The sequence below is a fragment of the Bombina bombina genome, chromosome 5, assembly GCF_027579735.1.
Source record: "Bombina bombina isolate aBomBom1 chromosome 5, aBomBom1.pri, whole genome shotgun sequence".
NCBI lineage: Eukaryota > Metazoa > Chordata > Amphibia > Anura > Bombinatoridae > Bombina > Bombina bombina.
The window spans coordinates 473085027-473105192 of NC_069503.1; the positions used below are offsets into that span (position 1 = coordinate 473085027).

General features: G+C 39.1%; 1 protein-coding gene across 1 annotated transcript in view; it reads right to left on the minus strand.

The window, feature by feature from the left end:
- The window catches only part of LOC128661511 (uncharacterized), a 300034-nt gene that overhangs the window by 209541 nt on the left and 70327 nt on the right, over positions 1-20166 (minus strand). The window contains exons 20-22 of the mRNA XM_053715761.1: positions 13080-13261; positions 7626-7847; positions 4007-4167 (exon numbers count right to left, since the gene is read on the minus strand). Of these exons, the coding sequence (XP_053571736.1) occupies positions 4007-4167; positions 7626-7847; positions 13080-13261 (565 nt within the window). The remainder of the gene's footprint in view (positions 1-4006; positions 4168-7625; positions 7848-13079; positions 13262-20166) is intronic.

The window sequence follows — 20166 nt, forward strand, 5'->3', positions numbered from 1 at the left end:
CTGAGTATGTACAAAAGTGCACAGTATATACATATAGGCATTCTGTGATTGGCTGATGGCTGCCACATGATACAGGAGGAGGGAAAATTGGATTAACTTTGAAACTTCCCAGAAAATATTATCCTGCTTATTTCATTTCAAAGTAAGTGCTATTGTCTTGCTTTTTTTTCTGTAATTGTCCGTTATTCAATTCTACTGTATTTAGTCCTTTAAACAGAACCAAAAATATATATAAATAGGATAGACATGATTTTAGAAAAAATACATTGTTATAATATGTTTAATTATGGCCCTAACATAATAGCCGCCATAAAAGTGTTATATCTATTTAAAACTTTACTTTTCGGCAATATTTTAATACTAACATTGAAATCTTTTCAATACCCCTGGTGCCCATTTGTGGGCTGAGCTAAGAAGGTAATTGGACTGTAACATAGTGAAACACATTTAGTTCTGCTTATGGCAGTGAATGTTGGCGATTTGCAGCATATAAACATATATATATCTATATATAGCTCACTTCTATACATGACCTCTTTATCTCCCGCTCCCTCAACCTTCTGGCCCTAACAGAAACCTGGCTCTTTCCCCTAGACACAGCATCCACTGCTGCTCTGTCACATGGGGGTCTAGGAGCCACACTCCTAGGTCTGGTAATAGACAAGGAGGTGATGAAGGTATTTTACTTTCCTCTCGTTGCACCTTTCAACAAATACAACCCATCTCTTCCCTAGCATTTTCCTCATTTGAAACCCACATGATTTGCTTATTCTCCCCTCTCTCTGTACGTGTTGCAGTCATATACCGAGCCCCTGGCTCCTCAACTCAATTTCTAGACCACTTGGCTGCCTGGCTACCTTATTTCCTTTCCTCAGACACCCCTGCCCTCATTCTTGGCGACTTCAACATCCCTCTTGACAATCCCACTGCCTCCTCTGCAAAACAACTTCTGCAACTCACTTCCTCTTTCAGTTTGTCACAATGGACTGATTCTCCCAAACACAAAGACGGTCACTCCCTTGACCTGATCTTTAGCTATCAATGCACTATTTCAAACTTCACAAACTCCCTTTTTCCTCTTTCTGACCACCATCTCCTCACTTGCTACTTGCAAGTGAGGAGATGGTGGTTTAACATATCATCCCTCCCTACAACTCTCCCTCCTTCTACTCTTCACACCAAACTTCACAGAAGCATTATGTCATTAGATCAGCAACAGCTTGCTAATTCCCTGGAACCTTTCCTCTCATCCTTCTCCTCCTTTTCCTGCCCTGACCAATCTATCTGCCACTATAATTCCACCCTTACATCAGTCCTTGACAATCTGGCCCCTCTTACCATAGTTCGGAAATCACACTTCCTCAGCCCTGGCATACTCCTCTGACACGGTACCTAAGCAGATGTTCCCGTACTGTTGAGTGGAACTGGAGAAAATCTTGGAGTTCAGCTAATTTTCTTCATTACAAATTCATCTTGAACTCCTACTATTCTGCCCTTAATCTCTATAAGCAACATTACTTTTCTACTCTTATCTCTACTCTTTCTTCAAACATAAAATGTCTATGCTCCACTTTCAATACTCTTCTCCGCCCACCCCCACCTCCTAATACAACTTCTCTGTCAGCTCAAGACTTTGCCAGCAACTTCAATAACAACATTGACTCCATCAGAAACAAAATCAGCTCTCAACATACTTCCATTCTCTCACCCCCTCAAACACTCGCAATCAACCACAACTCACATAGACATAAACTTAGCTCTTTCTCCCCTGTTACTGAGGAAGAAGTTTCTGCACTTATACTGCGCTCTCACCTCCCTACCTGTCCCCTTGACCCTATCCCCTCACAGCTACTCCCCTCCCTCTCTATTACCCTTACCCCTATACTCACACACACTTTCAACCTTTCCCTCAGCACTGGTATATTTCCCTCATCTCTAAAACATGCACTGGTCACACCTATCCTCAAAAAACCTTCCCTTGATCCAACCTCCCCATCCAACTATCGCCCTATTTCCCTGCTCCCTCTTGCCTCAAAGCTTCACGAAAAGCTAGTATATGCACGACTATCCTATTTCCTTACATTAAACTCCCTCCTTGACTGACTGCAATCTGGATTTAAACCCCATCACTCCACAGAGACAGCAATTGTTAAGGGTTACCAATGACCTACTTACAGCAAAATCAAAGGCCAATTCTCTCTGCTTATCCTCCTTGATCTGTCTGCAGCCTTTGATACTGTTGACCACCCTCTTTTGCTCCAAACCCTCCAATCCTTTAGCAGTGGTTCTCTTCCTACATGTCAAACCGTACCTTTAGTGTAGCCTTCTCTGGGGCCTCCTCTGCCCCGTCACCACTTTCTGTCGGGGTACTGCAAGGCTCTGTCCTTGGTCCCCTTCTCTTCTCAATCTATACATCATCATTAGGTTCTCTATCAAAGTCCTACGGTTTCCAATATCATTTGTATGCCGACGACACCCATATCTACTTCTCTGCACCAGACCTATCTCCTTCCTTGCTAACCCGTGTCACTAACTGTCTTTCTAACATCTCTTCCTGGATGTCCTCTTACTACCTTAAGCTAAATCTCTCCAAAACTGAGCTCCTTAATTTCCCATTTTCTTCCATAATCTCCACCCCCAAGCTCTCTATAACTGTTGAGAACTCCATCATTACCCCTACCCCGCATGCCCGATGTCTTGAGGTCACATTTGACTCAGATCTTTCTTTCACTCCTCACATTCAGTCCTTTGCTAAAGCCTGCCGCTTCCACCTTAAAAACATCTCTAAAATTAGACATTTCCTTACACAAGACACAACTAAGATTTTAATCCACTCTCTCATCCTTTCCCGCCTTGATTACTGCAACCCTGTCCTCTGGTCTCCCCAGTTGCCACCTAGCTCCTTTACAATCCATAATAAATGCCTCTGCCAGGCTCATCTTCCTAACATGTCGCTCTTCATCTGCTGCACCTCTCTGCCAATCGCTTCACTGGCTTCCTCTAGGATTAAACACAAATTTCTCACTCTGACATACAAAGCCCTCAACTGCACTGCTCCCCCCCCTATATCTCAGACCTTGTCTCCAGATACTCTCCCTCCCATCCCCTTCGCTCTGCGCATGACCTCCTATTCTCTTGTTACCTCCTCACACTCGCTTACATGCTGACCTCCTACTCTCTTGTTACCTCTTCACACACGCTTACAGGGATTCTCCAGACTGGCTCCCATCTTGTGGAACTCTCGGCCTCGCTCCACAAGACTCTTCCCTAGATTTGAAAGCTTCAAGCGCTCCCTAAAGACTCTACTGTTCAGGGATGCATACAACCTACACTAACCTTTCTTTATACTAGTTCCTCTCCTCAATTGCTATCCCCTGAACCCCCTTAGCATGTAAGCCTAAAGGCTGTGACACACTGCAAGCAGAGCGACGCGCAGCGTGTAGATGCAGCTGTGCGCGCTCAGTGTGTCTTGCCTTTTCATCTCTGAGCACTCTGCTGCGTCAGGTCGCGTAGGTAAGCGCTCAGAGATGAAATATTTGAACTTCAGAAGCGATGCGACGCGGAGCAAAGCAGCTGCTTTGCTTCGCGCTGCATCGCTTGCAGTGTGTCACGGGCTTAAGAGTTCAGCTATTTGTAGATAACCTTCTTAAGAGTTGACTACAACAGTGCGACTCTTGGCAGGGCCCTCTACCCGCTTGATCCTTATAAATGTTTTGTTGTACTCCGCATTTGTTTATAGTGCTGTGGAATATGTTGGTGCTCTACAAATAACTAATAATAATAATAATAATATATATTATATATATATAGCTTCTCCCATTTGAAATTGTATGTAATACAATATCTAATTAATCCTAAATATCATGCTCCATTATTATATTATTTGTTATATCCATGGCTGAATCCATATAGTATAACTGTAGGCACTATATACACATATAACCCAGTTAAACCATTATCTATGCAATAATATAATATGATGATATATGTAGGAGATTTTTCTCACCTTCAATATTAATTGTATCTGTTGCATTTATCCAATAAAGATTCCAGGAATAAGACAGATCATCTGTTTCACTACAGTCAGAGCATACAGGTTGCACAGAATTTTTTTCATTCCAGTTAATGGAAGATCCTTTACATTCAAAACAATGTAGATGAACTAACCTAAAATAAATAATTCAAGTTAAAATGTCTTAGGATGAAAACACAGGGACCAGATAATGAACAGATATTGCATAATTACTTGAAAAATCCTTCATTATATTTCTATAAAATATATAATAGCCTCAGCATCCCAGTTTTTAATTACACTAAATTGATTACAATTATAATAAAATGATAGCATTGCTCAGCAGTACAATGTGTTTATTAATGGAAACATAATATTAGAAATAAAGAAGCTTTAATAATTTGATTTTCACACATAATCCCAGTAATTTCTTGCCATTACTTGCTAACCATAAACCTTTTGATTTGATTTGATTTCAAAAGGGTTTCTACTATCATTTTAATTGCACCAGGAAAAAGTTATGCTTGATGTTTATTGTGTACAGTATATGATGCCTGCTATAATATTTTGTGATTTTAAAATGAGTTGTAGCTGCACAGTCTATACTATAATCACGTTTGTAACGCGTCTGTCTGTGTCAATAGTTGTGCATGCATCCTCAAAGGAATGTTGGCTGCGCGAGACAGCCAAAAGAATATTGGCTGCGCATGCAGCAAAATAATCTACCTGGATGCAGCGAATCTACATCCTGGTGGATTCCGAAAATGGCAGGCTGGTGAAAGAATCCACGCTGCCATTTTCAGAATCCACCTTGATGCAGCGTAGGCAAACAAAGCCTTAAAAAAAAACACACAACCGCCAGCACGAAACAACGAAAAACACGTAACCGCCCACAAGAAATAAACAAAAACCTAACCCCCCGCATGAATTATAACAAGAAAAACCTAACCTCCCGCACAAAGTATTAATAAACACCGAAACCGCCAACCCCCACATCGCAAAATAATAAAGTAATTAACCCCTAATCCACAAATAACATAATTAAACTATGAACCATACAAATGCTCCTTTAGGGACAATGAGTAGTTTAGGTTTCTTTAGTGTTAGTTTTTTGATTTTGGCAGGGTTGATTGGGTTGGGGGTTTTACTGTTAGGAGGTAATTGGTCATTTTTTTAAGTAAAAGAGCTGTTTAACTTAGGGCAATGCCCTACAAAAGGCCCTTTTAAGGGCTATTGGTAGTTAAGTATTAGATTAGGGGGTGTTTTTATTTGGGGGGGATTTTTTTTAAATTTTTAGGGGTATTAGTTTAGGTTTAAATTTTTTATTTTGGATAGCTTTGTGTATTTTTTTCTGTAATTTTACATTTTTTATTCTTAGTAAAATTAGCTTGGGGGTTTGTATTTTTTAAACATAGACTGCCCTCTGGGCAGGCTTATCGCCTAGTTAGGAAATAAAATAATTTTATATATTGCATAATATTTATCAACAATTAAAGGGACACTTGGAAGTGATTCAGTATAGCTATAAAAACTGACTAGAAACATCACATGAACATTTCTACGTAAAAAATGAAGATCTTTTATCTCAAAATATCAGTAACCCATTAGCAAGGGACTTTTAGTACCGGGCCGGATTGGGCCGCCAGGATACCGGGGAAAATCCCTGTGGGAAGGCAGAGGCTGGGCTGGGGCAGCTGCAGAAGTGTGTGGAGAGCAGCAAAGTTGTGACTCACTTGTGAGGGAGTGCAGCGGGCTGCCGTTCGGCTATTTCCATAGCCGCATTGCTGCTTACATCACCGCCCATCACCTCCTTACAAATCCGTCCATATCCCTCCTTACAGAACAATCCACCCAGTAATCCTACTGAGGGTGTTCCAACAGATTCAGTATCCCCCATTAGAATCTGTATCCCTGTCTCTCACCGCAGTTGCTTTCAGCCCCTCCCCTTTCTCACAGTATAAAGCTACCATTGTCAGTAAAGGCAATGGTAGCTTTACACTGTGAGAAAGGGGAATGGGCCGGGCTGAAAGCAAGTGCGATGAGAGACAGGGATACAGATTCTAATGGGGGATACTGAATCTGTTGGAATGACCGCAGTGGGATTACTGGGTGGGCGGATCTGTAAGGAGGGATATGGGCGGATCTGTAAGAAGGTGATGGGCGGTGATGTAAACAGCGATGCGGCTACGGAAATAGGCGAACGGCAGGGAAGACAGCCAACGGGAGACCAAATTAGAGCATAGTTGGCTGGGCTGGAGGGGGCGGGACTGGGCTGGAGGGGGTGGGGTTGGTCTATACAAATTTCCAGGGCCGGTCTGATTTCCCATTCCGGCCCTGATCCAATCAAGATACATGTCACTGGACTTGCCAGGGATCATACATCTGGCATGTGCAGGCACAGCTACTTTATTTCAGTTTTTAGTTTAACCACTTTGATGTTTATGATAACCCATGTGTGGATGATGACCACTAGTCATCCTGGGGGTCCCCCTTCTGATCCAGATCCTTGGAACCCCACTGCAGTGGGGAAAATAGACTGCTGTTGTCTTCCCCTTCTCCAGCTCTTGCTAGGAAAGCCTGCGGCTATAGGAAGGGCTTTAAGAGCTAATATCTCAGCTCCCGACATAGTATAAATGGAGGAAATATGGGCTGCTTTAGGGACCCCACCCCCTCATGATAAAAAAAAACTGTACTTTTAGTGTGCTGCAGTTTATTGCTGCTTTAACAGCGATCAACTGTATTTTACAGGGGTACGTGTCTACTAATGTGAAACAGAGGATAATGGTGATAACCTGTCCCAAGTGTACAATTATGCAGGAAAAGGGGAAGTTTAAGATCTCCTATTACCATATGTGGAGCCAGTAAGCCCTGCTAGTAGAAGGCGATTGCTATAAAAATCTCAAATCACAGTAATGTATTTACTGTATGAGGGCCAGTAGCTCCAACAGAGATGCTATTCCCTAAAGACGATATTCAACACATATGAACACAAAACCCCTAAGATGAAAGAGGGGATTACCATTTTTAAATAAAAGGTCTCATGTCACTTTCACAATGCTCTGGCTAATAAAAAAAAAAAGACCCAAGCACCACAAAATAAGCACCACAACTGGAAAAGGGGCCTCTCTTTTGAAAAAGAAGAGGCCCCTCTTTCAAAGGAGGGGTCACATGATAAGGTGGCTATCAGCTGATCACCATGACAAAGTTGATCACCTGAAAGAACCAAAATCTTTTTTTCTTTTCTTTTTTTAATAGTTCCAATATTGAATAAAGTCAACTTGTTTTTTTCTGTGGGAGTTGTCCCTATCAGATAGTGATCAGTCGAGCCCCAGGACACCATTGATTGCTGTACACAATCATGCACTTCCCTTTAGTTCCACTTTAAATGTTTACTACTTTGTGTTAACCTTTTTCAAAAGAAATACATATATTTATTTCAGCATATTAAAATACAGCTATTTCATATAAAAAAATATTATCCCTTTAAATAAACTGTATAAAAAGATTATTGTAGAGTTTTAGCATATAAAAATATTGCTTGTACAATATATACAGTAGGTGGTATTTTGTATTTACCACTAAAACAATTTGTATTTAGTAATTCAATACATACCTAAAATTAGATTTTGGTTTCATTGATAAAAATACATGAGCGTCTGTAGACATTCGATCACCGCTGGACACATTTAACGTAAAATGAAACTGGTCAAAATTGCTGTTAAGGAGAGCAGTTTGGAAAATAATAACTTCATCACTGCTCTGAAATGGACTTGAAACACTAGATTTAAAACAAGAGTCTGTGTGTGTACTAACTGGAGCACATCTCCAATGAAACCTAAGAATAATAAAAGGATGGTTAGGAAATTAGGCAAAAAAGATCACAATACTTCATACAAAAATAAATAAATAAATAATAATTTGTTACATTTCTTTATATATATATTTAATTATATTTAAAATAATAAACATTGGGTCCTAACTTTTTTTTATTATTCTTCATAAATCCATCTTATGTACAAATAAACCTTCAGGGCTTGTAAAAGTGATGGTGGTTTACTACACTGGCTTGCTGTTATAGTTGATATTATTTTGCATAATTATAATAGAGATGACTTGCTCAGGTGCTGTTATTTTAGTATACAGCAGGAAAGATAGCAAAAAGGGTTAATGCCTGGAAAACGTGTCCTTATTTGGATCCTTGACATTATGGAAGATATTAAAATGTATCAATAATTCAAAAATATACGGTTAGATTACAAGTGTTACGCTGTGGCTTTTAACTCTGAAAAAATGGCCATTCCAGCATAATGGCCTGGAACGCATATTACGAGTCGTGTCGACGGTGTCGGTATAGCTATACCGCAAGCATTTTAGCCTGTAACTCAACATCCATTCCGCACTCAAAAAAATTACGTTTTGTGTGGGATTTTCATAGCGCCGGTATTACAGGTTGTACATTGAGGCTAAAAAGATTGAGTTACAGCCTATATCGACACAATCCATACCGCCATCGGAGAGCAGTAGTTATGGTTTTTGCAAAAAAAAAATGTTTCACAAAACTAACTAAACTGTTACAAACTACACTAACACACATAAACTACCTATTAACCCCTAAACCACCGCCCTCCTGCATCGCAAACACAATTTAAAACGTATTAACCCCTAATCTGCTGCCCATCGACATCGCTACTATTAAATAAAACTAATAATACCTATTCCGCCGCCCCCCGACATTGCAGACAGTCTAATAAGCTATTAACCCCTAATCTACCGCTCCCCAAAATCGCCGCAACTATAATAAAGTTATTAACCCCTAAACCTCAGGCCTTTCACATCGCTGCCATTATAATAAAGTTATTAACCCCTAAACCTCCGGCCTCCCACATCACCGCCACTAAATAAACCTATTAACCCCTAAACCTAACATCCCCCGAACTTTAAATTAAAAGTTACAATAAATAAATAAATAAATAAATAAATACTTACCTGTGAAATAAAATAAAAAATAACATTAAACTATAAATTAAACTAACATTACTATTCTAATAAAATAAAAAAATACTACCAATTAAAAAATCTAAATTACAAATTTAAAAACCTAATACTATGAAAAAAAATTAAAAATCTAAAATTACAAAAAATAATAAACACTAAATTACGAAAAATAAAAAACGAAATCATCAAATCAGCCAATAGGATTTCAGTAGCTCTCATCCTATTGGCTGATATGAATTTGAAGAATCAAATCAGCCAATAAGAATGCAAGGCATGCCATTTTGAAACAATTAAACCTAATCTAATAGCCCTATAAAAATAAAGCCCGACCAAAATAAAAACACCCCCTAGCCTACAATATATTACAATATTACAATATATTACCAATAGCCCTTAAAAGGGCCTTTTGTTAAACAGCTCTTTTACCTGTAAAAAAAATACTGAAATTCTATTGGCTTATTTGATAATTTTTGTAAGCTTAGTGTTTTTTATTTTTCATAATTTAGTGTTTATTGTTTTTTGTAATTTTCTATTTTTAATTTTTTTTCGTTGTGTTAAATTTGCAATTTAGATTTTTTTAATTGGTAATATTTTTTTAATTTTATTAGAATAGTAATGTTAGGTTAATTTATAGTTTAATGCTAGGTTTATTTTTATTTCACAGGTAAGTTTTTATTTATTTTAAGATAGTTATAATGTAATTTTAATTTTAAGTTAGGGGGGTGTTAGGTTTAGGGGTTAATAGTTTAATTTGGTGTTTTGTGATGTGGGGGGCTGGCGGTTTAGGGGTTAATAGGTTTATTTAGTAGCGACAATGTGGGGACCGGAGGTTTAGGGGTTAATAGGTTTATTTAGTAGCGGCGATGTGGGAGGCCAGAGATTTAGGGGTTAATAGGCTTATTTAGTGGCGGCGGTGTGGGAGGCCTGAGTTTTCTGGTTCTATAGCTTTATTATAGTGTTGACAATGTCGGGGAGTGGCTGCGATGTCGGGGAGCAGCGGAATAGGGGTTAATAACTTTTATTAGTGTCTGCAATGGCGGGGAGCGGCGGAATAGGGGTTAATAACTTTTACTAGTGTTGGTGATGTCGTGGGCGGCAGATTAGGGATGTTTAGACTTGGGGTTTATGTTAGGGTGTTAGGTTAAAACGTAACTTTTTTTCTCCATAGACATCAATGGGGTTGCATTACGGAGATTTTTCATTCCGCACTTCAGGTGTTAGGTTTTGTTTCTAACACTCTCTACCCATTGATGTCTATGGGGGAAAATGTGCACAAGCACGTCAAAGCAGCCCTTGGATTTTGTGTGGGATGGAGCATAATGCCACCATATCGCATGCACAAGGAGGCTTTTCAGTAACTCATAATGGCAGCGCTATGGAGAGTGAAATAACGCAACTTTTTTGGCGTTAGTTTCTCACCCTGCTTAGCGCAAAACTCGTAATCTAGGTGATATAAAATAAAAAATGTGATTGATTTAGGATACATTATCTATATGGGCTATGAGATAAAAAGAAATCTGGGGCTTTGGAGTAACTCTGTGACTTTTTAATTGGAGCCCCAGCACATATAGGACCAAATTCCGATCTGTACATATATTTCAATGTTAAATAGCTAATGTTGAATTATAATAGCTGATGCAAGACAAAGACATTATTACAAAGTATCTCCGGCTTCCATTTTGTAATAGTGACTGTCTTTGATTCAGCATAACACAGCAGAGCCATAATTGTAGCAAGTTATGTATAGAAAAGAGGTTTTGACTGGAAGTTTCACCATAACATTTCAATACATCCTAAATGCCTCTGCTAAGATAATCTACCTTTCCTTCCGCTCTGTATCTGCTACACCTCTAGGTGAGTCCCTTCACTGGCTCCCCATTCACAGCAGAATAAAATTCAAAATCCTCACCTTGACCTACAAAGCCCTTACCAACACCACTCCCCACTACCTGTCCTCCCTCATCAACAAATATACTCCAGCCCGCCCCCTAAGATTCAACAATGGCCTGCTCCTTGCATCTTCTATCATCACCTCTTCCCATGCTAGACTGCAGGATTTCTCTTGTGCGGCATCAACACACTGGAACACTTCCTAAAGACATTTTTATTCAGGGAAGCCTACCAGCCAAATCAATAACAAATTATTCCACGTACCCAATAATTGCCCTCATCTAACTCTTTATTAACATCAGTCTCACTCTTGTAGTCCTTACCTCCTGCTTCTTACCCTATTTCCCTTCTAGATTGTAAATTCCCATATAAATAGGGCCCCAATTGTATCATCAGACTTATTATTTGTACCCATGGACAGAGCTGCAGAATTTGTAGGTAATAATAATAAAGAAACACTACTCGGACAGTAAATCATATAATAGATGCCCATTGAGATACATTAGAAATGAATACCAAGATAAATGGCAAAAGAAAAAGTGTATTTTTACAATTTAGGGATCTAAATATCCCGCCCATGCTAATAACAAGCTGAATATTGTGTATAATCACTAGACATGAGCATTTGTTGTTTTCGTCATACAACGAATGCGGAATTTGGCCGTAGGCTCTTGTCTTCTTCTGAAAATGCAACACAAAGATCTGGATTTTCACAGATTCATTGTCATCTAGACCATTATTTGTTAGTAGTAATAAGCAGACACAGATATTATAAACAGATTTACAAATAGTCTAAAAGAGAATAAAATAATTAATGTATATTTATCATATTTGTCCATAATGTTCTTTTTACCTTATGAACATAATACGCTTTACAGAAAGATGTAGATGGACATTGACATAAATAGAGTTTATTGTATTCAAAGCTGCTGCAGAAACTCTTTCTAATTGTCTGAGCTGTCTCTCATCCAGTGTCAAGAGGTTGATTTCTTCTGCTGCCTTTTGTTTACATAGCTATAGCCTATACTGCAGTATTGGATTTTGAAGTATAGGTGATGATTTCAACAGGCAAATACATCTATTTCCAATTATAAAATAAAGGTAAATGAGCTATTTGTAATCAATCTAATATACTCCAGTCTCCAGGAGTTAAAATGGATTGTTGGAAACATATTAAAGAGGTGAAAAATTCACAGAACAATGTCCCATTAATCTGGGTCCTCTTAACTCAATCTTTCATGACTCAGATATAACATAAAACTTTCCAATATACTTAAATTATCAATTTGGCTTCATTCTCTTGGTATCCTTTATTGAAGGAGCAGCTATGCACTACTGTGAGCTAGCTGAACACATTGGCAATCCAATGACAAGGGGCATATCTGTGCATGTATAAATCAGCAACTAGCAACCCTAGGTATGCTTTTCAACAAAGGCTACCAAGAGAACCAAGCAAATTAGATAATAGAAGTAAATTGGAAAGTTGTTTAAAATGGTATTTTCTCTCTAAATCATTAAAGGAAAATTGTGGGTTTCATGTCCCTTTAAGAAGTTCCTTGGCTGAACACGTGCATTTATGAAGTTATAACTTTACTGCACTTACCATGCAAACAAATACAACTGTAAATATCTGGTCTGTTTGTGAGTTAGGAGGATAAGGCTTAATGGGACTGTTTACCCTAAACAAAACTTATCCCCTTCAATTTGTTCCCAATTATCCATTTTAGCGGCAGAAGTGAATTACATTTTTTACAGATAGCTCAATTACCTTTATATCAACAATTGGAATAGCTAATTTTGTCTGAAAGTTTATATATATATATATTAATTAAAAAGCGGTGTAAACATAGCCAGCAGAAGAAATTAGTGAGATAAGTAATAAAATGTTAATTTCCAATTTTTCTCTCTAAGTATTAGGCTCTGGTATATGGACAGAGATTATATAAATAAGCATTTGTGTGTACAGAAAGTGGTATCATAAGGAGATCTAATGTCCCTGCAAGCTCAACCTATTTTAATGGGTTGTGGTGTAAAAAAACACAAGCTATTTCATAATCAAAATTCAACCTGAAGAAGATATTTCTCATTCATTTTATACATAGTATTTTACAGTATACTACCCCTTTAAGAAAATAGGGTCTAAATAGTAAAAATTATCTTACACTATTACACATTCATGTACCTTAACTGAGCTGCTGGATTATCTGGATCAAAAGAGGACGTTCCATTAAGAGTGATATTTTTAACAGTATTTTGGTCAATGAAAAGATGGGTTCCTTCTGCTATCACGCTAACTGGATCAGTAGGAAGCACTTCAATGGGTACTGTATAATTACTGTACACAATCGTTCCAACTATTTGGACCTAAAAAAAAAAGTTATTGGTTGGTGACTGTTATTGTTAAAAATACATATCATGAACATATTGGTTATGCATTCATAGGTAACATAGATTTATGTTTAAAACAAACCACAAAAAAGTAGATCACATATAGGTTCTCACTTTATTAGAATCAGACATATTAAGGGAACATTTTATTTTAAATGCACAATTAAAAATTGTGACTGGTAATGCCCATTCTCTCTTCTATATAGCTGTTTGGAAGCAATTTAGATATTTACAAGTGTGCAAGTGCAATATTTGAGCTGCACTCGTAATACCAGCGCACGCAAATTGATACTGGTATTAATAGTTAAGCGCAATGCAAACGTGACCTTGTGTTTGCATTCCCTGGAAGCCATGTTCTGATGCCATCAGACATAGCAAAGAACCTAGCGCGGCACAGGGGGTAAGTCGCGCAGCGCTGGGCATCAAATTTAAAAAAAAAAAAATATATATATATATATATATAAATACAAATTCAATGAGAGCACTCTCACTTCCAAAGGGTTAAATGCCAGGGTGCTAGCAGATATGGATATATGAGCGAAGGAAAGCACTCTTTGGTCTTTTAGTGAAAATTTAATAATCAAACGTGACGTTTCGGGGACACACTCCCCTTCCTCAGACAAACAAAAGTGCATTCAACTGAAAATTTAAACAAAATAAGCCCCTCCCCCAGTGAGAAAATTGCGCCAAAATTAAAAAAACAGTTGTCATGGTGATCCTCAATAAACAAGTACTGGCTGACTCAAGCCTAGTGCAGAGTGCAAAAAGTAGAGCTCTATATACATAAATCTTTACAAAGAGCAATTAATATGTGCAGTAAAGTATGAAAGAAACATTAGTTCTCATAGGCCTAGATTTGGAGTTCGGCGGTAGCCGTCAAAACCAGCGTTAGAGGCTCCTAACGCTGGTTTTGGCCGCCCGCTGGTATTTGGAGTCAGTGATTAAAGGGTCTAACGCTCACTTTTCAGCCGCGACTTTTCCATACCGCAGATCCCCCTACGCCATTTGCGTAGCCTATCTTTTCAATGGGATCTTTCTAACGCTGGTATTTAGAGTCGTTTCTGAAGTGAGCGTTAGAGCTCTAACGACAAGATTCCAGCCGCCTGAAAATAGCAGGAGTTAAGAGCTTTCTGGCTAACGCCGGTTTATAAAGCTCTTAACTACTGTACCCTAAAGTACACTAACACCCATAAACTACCTATGTACCCCTAAACCGAGGTCCCCCCACATCGCCGCCACTCTATTTAAATTTTTAACCCCTAATCTGCCGACCGCCACCTATGTTATACTTATGTACCCCTAATCTGCTGCCCCTAACCCCGCCGACCCCTATATTATATTTCTTAACCCCTAACTTGCCCCCCACAACGTCGCCGCAAGCTACTTAAAATAATTAACCCCTAATCTTCCGACCGCAAATCGCCGCCACCTACGTTATCCCTATGTACCCCTAATCTGCTACCCCTAACATCGCCGACCCCTATATTATATTTATTAACCCCTAATCTGCCCCCCTCAACGTCGCCGACACCTGCCTACACTTATTAACCCCTAATCTGCCGAGCGGACCTGAGCGCTACTATAATAAAGTTATGAACCCCTAACCCGCCTCACTAACCCTATCATAAATAGTATTAACCCCTAATCTGCCCTCCCTAACATCGCCGACACCTAACTTCAATTATTAACCCCTAATCTGCCGACCGGAGCTCACCGCTATTCTAATAAATGTATTAACCCCTAAAGCTAAGTCTAACCCTAACACTAACACCCCCCTAACTTAAATATAATTTTTATCTAACGAAATAAATTAACTCTTATTAAATAAATGATTCCTATTTAAAGCTAAATACTTACCTGTAAAATAAATCCTAATATAGCTACAATATAAATTATAATTATATTATAGCTATTTTAGGATTAATATTTATTTTACAGGTAACTTTGTAATTATTTTAACCAGGTACAATAGCTATTAAATAGTTAAGAACTATTTAATAGTTACCTAGTTAAAATAATAACAAAATTACCTGTAAAATAAGTCCTAACCTAAGATATAATTAAACCTAACACTACCCTATCAATAAAATAATTAAATAAACTACCTACAATTACCTACAATTAACCTAACACTACACTATCAATAAATTAATTAAACACAATTCCTACAAATAAATACAATTAAATAAACTAGATAAAGTACAAAAAATAAAAAAGATCTAAGTTACAGAAAATAAAAAAATATTTACAAACATAATAAAAATATTACAACAATTTTAAACTAATTACACCTACTCTAAGCCCCCTAATAAAATAACAAAGCCCCCCAAAATAAAAAATTCCCTACCCTATTCTAAATTAAAAAAGTTACAAGCTCTTTTACCTTACCAGCCCTGAACAGGGCCCTTTGCGGGGCATGCCCCAAGAATTTCAGCTCTTTTGCCTGTAAAAGAATAAATACAATACCCCCCCCCCCAACATTACAACCCACCACCCACATACCCCTAATCTAACCCAAACCCCCCTTAAATAAACCTAACACTAAGCCCCTGAAGATCTTCCTACCTTGTCTTCACCATACCAGGTTCACCGATCCGTCCTGAAGAGCTCCTCCGATGTCCTGATCCAAGCCCAAGCGGGGGCTGAAGAGGTCCATGATCCGGTCAAAGTCTTCATCCAAGCGGGGCAGAAGAGGATCTTCCATCCGATTGAAGTCATCATCCAGGCGGCATCTTCTATGGTCTTCCATCCGGAGCGAAGCGGCAGGATCCTGAAGACCTCCAGCGCGGAACATCCATCCGGACCGACGACTGAACGACGAATGACTGTTCCTTTAAGGGACGTCATCCAAGATGGCGTCCCTCGAATTCCGATTGGCTGATAGGATTCTATCAGCCAATCGGAATTAAGGTATGAATTTTCTGATTGGCTGATGGAATCAGCCAATCAGAATCAAGTTCAATCCGATTGGCTGATCCAATCAGCCAATCAGATTGAGCTCGCATTCTATTGGCTGTTCCGATCAGCCAATAGAATGCGAGCTCAATCTGATTGGCTGATTGGATCAGCCAATCGGATTGAACTTGATTCTGATTGGCTGATTCCATCAGCCAATCAGAATATTCATACCTTAATTCCAATTGGCTGATAGAATCCTATCAGCCAATCGGAATTCGAGGGACGCCATCTTGGATGACGTCCCTTAAAGGAACAGTCATTCGTCGTTCAGTCGTCGGTCCGGATGGATGTTCCGCGCTGGAGGTCTTCAGGATCCTGCCGCTTCGCTCCGGATGGAAGACCATAGAAGATGCCGCCTGGATGATGACTTCAATCGGATGGAAGATCCTCTTCTGCCCCGCTTGGATGAAGACTTTGACCGGATCATGGACCTCTTCAGCCCCCGCTTGGGCTTGGATCAGGACATCGGAGGAGCTCTTCAGGACGGATCGGTGAACCTGGTATGGTGAAGACAAGGTAGGAAGATCTTCAGGGGCTTAGTGTTAGGTTTATTTAAGGGGGGTTTGGGTTAGATTAGGGGTATGTGGGTGGTGGGTTGTAATGTTGGGGGGGGGGGGGTATTGTATTTATTCTTTAACAGGCAAAAGAGCTGAAATTCTTGGGGCATGCCCCGCAAAGGGCCCTGTTCAGGGCTGGTAAGGTAAAAGAGCTTGTAACTTTTTTAATTTAGAATAGGGTAGGGAATTTTTTATTTTGGGGGGCTTTGTTATTTTATTAGGGGGCTTAGAGTAGGTGTAATTAGTTTAAAATTGTTGTAATATTTTTATTATGTTTGTAAATATTTTTTTATTTTCTGTAACTTAGATCTTTTTTATTTTTTGTACTTTATCTAGTTTATTTAATTGTATTTATTTGTAGGAATTGTGTTTAATTAATTTATTGATAGTGTAGTGTTAGGTTAATTGTAGGTAATTGTAGGTAGTTTATTTAATTATTTTATTGATAGGGTAGTGTTAGGTTTAATTATATCTTAGGTTAGTATTTATTTTACAGGTAAATTTGTTATTATTTTAACTATTTTAACTATTAAATAGTTCTTAACTATTTAATAGCTATTGTACCTGGTTAAAATAATTACAAAGTTACCTGTAAAATAAATATTAATCCTAAAATAGCTATAATATAATTATAATTTATATTGTAGCTATATTAGGATGTATTTTACAGGTAAGTATTTAGCTTTAAATAGGAATAATTTATTTAATAAGAGTTAATTAATTTCGTTAGATAAAAATTATATTTAAGTTAGGGGGGTGTTAGTGTTAGGGTTAGACTTAGCTTTAGGGGTTAATCCATTTATTAGAATAGCGGTGAGCTCCGATCGGAAGATTAGGGGTTAATAATTGAAGTTAGGTGTCGGCGATGTTAGGGAGGGCAGATTAGGGGTTAATACTATTTATGATAGGGTTAGTGAGGCGGATTAGGGGTTAATAACTTTATTATAGTAGCGCTCAGGTCCGCTCGGCAGATTAGGGGTTAATAAGTGTAGGCAGGTGTCGGCGACGTTGAGGGGGGCAGATTAGGGGTTAATAAATATAATATAGGGGTCGGCGATGTTAGGGCAGCAGATTAGGGGTACATAGGGATAACGTAGGTTGCGGCGGTTTACGGAGCGGCAGATTAGGGGTTTAAAAAAATATGCAGGGGTCAGCGATAGCGGGGGCGGCAGATTAGGGGTTAATAAGTGTAAGGTTAGGGGTGTTTAGACTCGGGGTACATGTTAGAGTGTTAGGTGCAGACGTAGGAAGTGTTTCCCCATAGGAAACAATGGGGCTGCGTTAGGAGCTGAACGCTGCTTTTTTGCAGGTGTTAGGTTTTTTTTCAGCTCAAACAGCCCCATTGTTTCCTATGGGAGAATCGTGCACGAGCACGTTTTTGAGGCCGGCCGCGTCCGTAAGCAACTCTGGTATCGAGAGTTGCATTTGCGGTAAAAATGCTCTACGCTCCTTTTTTGGAGCCTAACGCAGCATTTGATTAAACTCTCGATACCAGAGTTAAATTTATGGTGCGGCCAGAAAAAAGCCCGCGGAGCGTTAGCAGCCCTTTTACCGCCGAACTCCAAATCTAGGCCATAGTGTGCTAAATTATAGTGACATCAAAACCATATCATCGCAAAAGAGTGAACATATGCATCTATTAAACATCTAACCCCTGGTTGAGGTGAATTATATACAAAGACTGTGATACGTGTAGTGTCTGGTGATTACTAGTGTTAGTAAACAACCTAGATGGGCACCGGATATCTTTAAACATCACAGATCGTATTTCAGTATTACCAACAAAACTTACAGAGACATCCCATTCCTTACAATTAGACTCTGTTACTAGAGGGTTGTAAACTCTATCCATTTAGTCGCTGTTCAGTACCTGTTTGCTGTATTCGATTGCGTGGAGCATGGAGTAGTGGTAAGAGACACGCTCATCACGGCCATGTTGTGACGTAAGCACTGGGCGCCATACCACACTCAAGGTTAGTTACCATAACAACCTTATACACAGAGCGCTCCGCGCCGTGACTCACTCAGAGGTGGTTGCCATAGCAACCTTATGCACCAAGCCGCCGGCAGGGAAGTATAGCAATAAACAGTGACCCGCTCATCAATTCAATAAACAGTGACCCGCTCATCATAGTGCCCAATCCCGCAAACAGGTACTGAACAGCGACTAAATGGATAGAGTTTACAACCCTCTAGTAACAGAGTCTAATTGTAAGGAATGGGATGTCTCTGTAAGTTTTGTTGGTAATACTGAAATACGATCTGTGATGTTTAAAGATATCCGGTGCCCATCTAGGTTGTTTACTAACACTAGTAATCACCAGACACTACACGTATCACAGTCTTTGTATATAATTCACCTCAAGGACGTGCAGTCCCCTGCCATTTTGGCCCCCAAAGTTTATTTAAATTTAAATGGAAAAAAAAATTGTGTTAATAAAAAAATAACTTTTTTTTTTCTCCCCCATGTTACGCTATGGAGATGCAGGCAGTGTACTTTACATACTCCATTGCGCAACATGGGTGCATATTTTGAGCATTAGAGCGACACCTTCTGGCTACCAAACAAAAAATATTAACCTTTTTTTTTCTCCCCATGTTACGCTATGGAGAGGCAATGTACTTTTCTACTTCTCCATTGCGTAACATGGGTGCATTTTTTAAGTTACACAGTAAGGAAGAGAACACCACCCACTGGCTGCCACAGGCTGACCGAACGTCAGTGTGGAAAAAATAGGCCAATAGGAGGCATCACTCGTAATGCCTCTTAGCGAGGGAGCCAATCAGAGACGGACATGTTCTCCTGGTGATTGACAGCACCAGAAGAACGTGACTGTTGTAGATTGGCTCCCTGCACATGCGCAAGATAGCATGATTTTGAGCGCAGCGCAGTACTGGCGGCAAAAAGGAACTGGGAAGGAGAGACTGCTGCAACCTGAGCTGTCATCCCATCTAGAGTCTGGACGGAGCCATCTACTTGGTCACTTTGGAGTTGGACTTGCTATACCGGACCGGTAAGCCAGGTGAGTAACTGAGACTGAGTGAGCGACCCCCTGGAAGAAACTTTGAAAGATCACTGCCAGCCGCCCTGGGGACATCTGAAATTTCTGTATCGCAGTGCATCTGCCGCAGGGATTCTCTTAGTGAATGACGTAAGGTAACGGTTATTACTATTATTTGTGCACATTATTTTTATTATAATTTACCTTGATGACATCAAGGTATATTATAATAAAAATAATGTGCACAAATAATAGTTATATTCATTTCATTAGTACATTTAATTTTGGGTTAACAGTAGCACTGTAAGAGCGCGCTCCCTTTACATAACTTAACATGCCATGTGTCAGGCTGTCAGCTCTTATT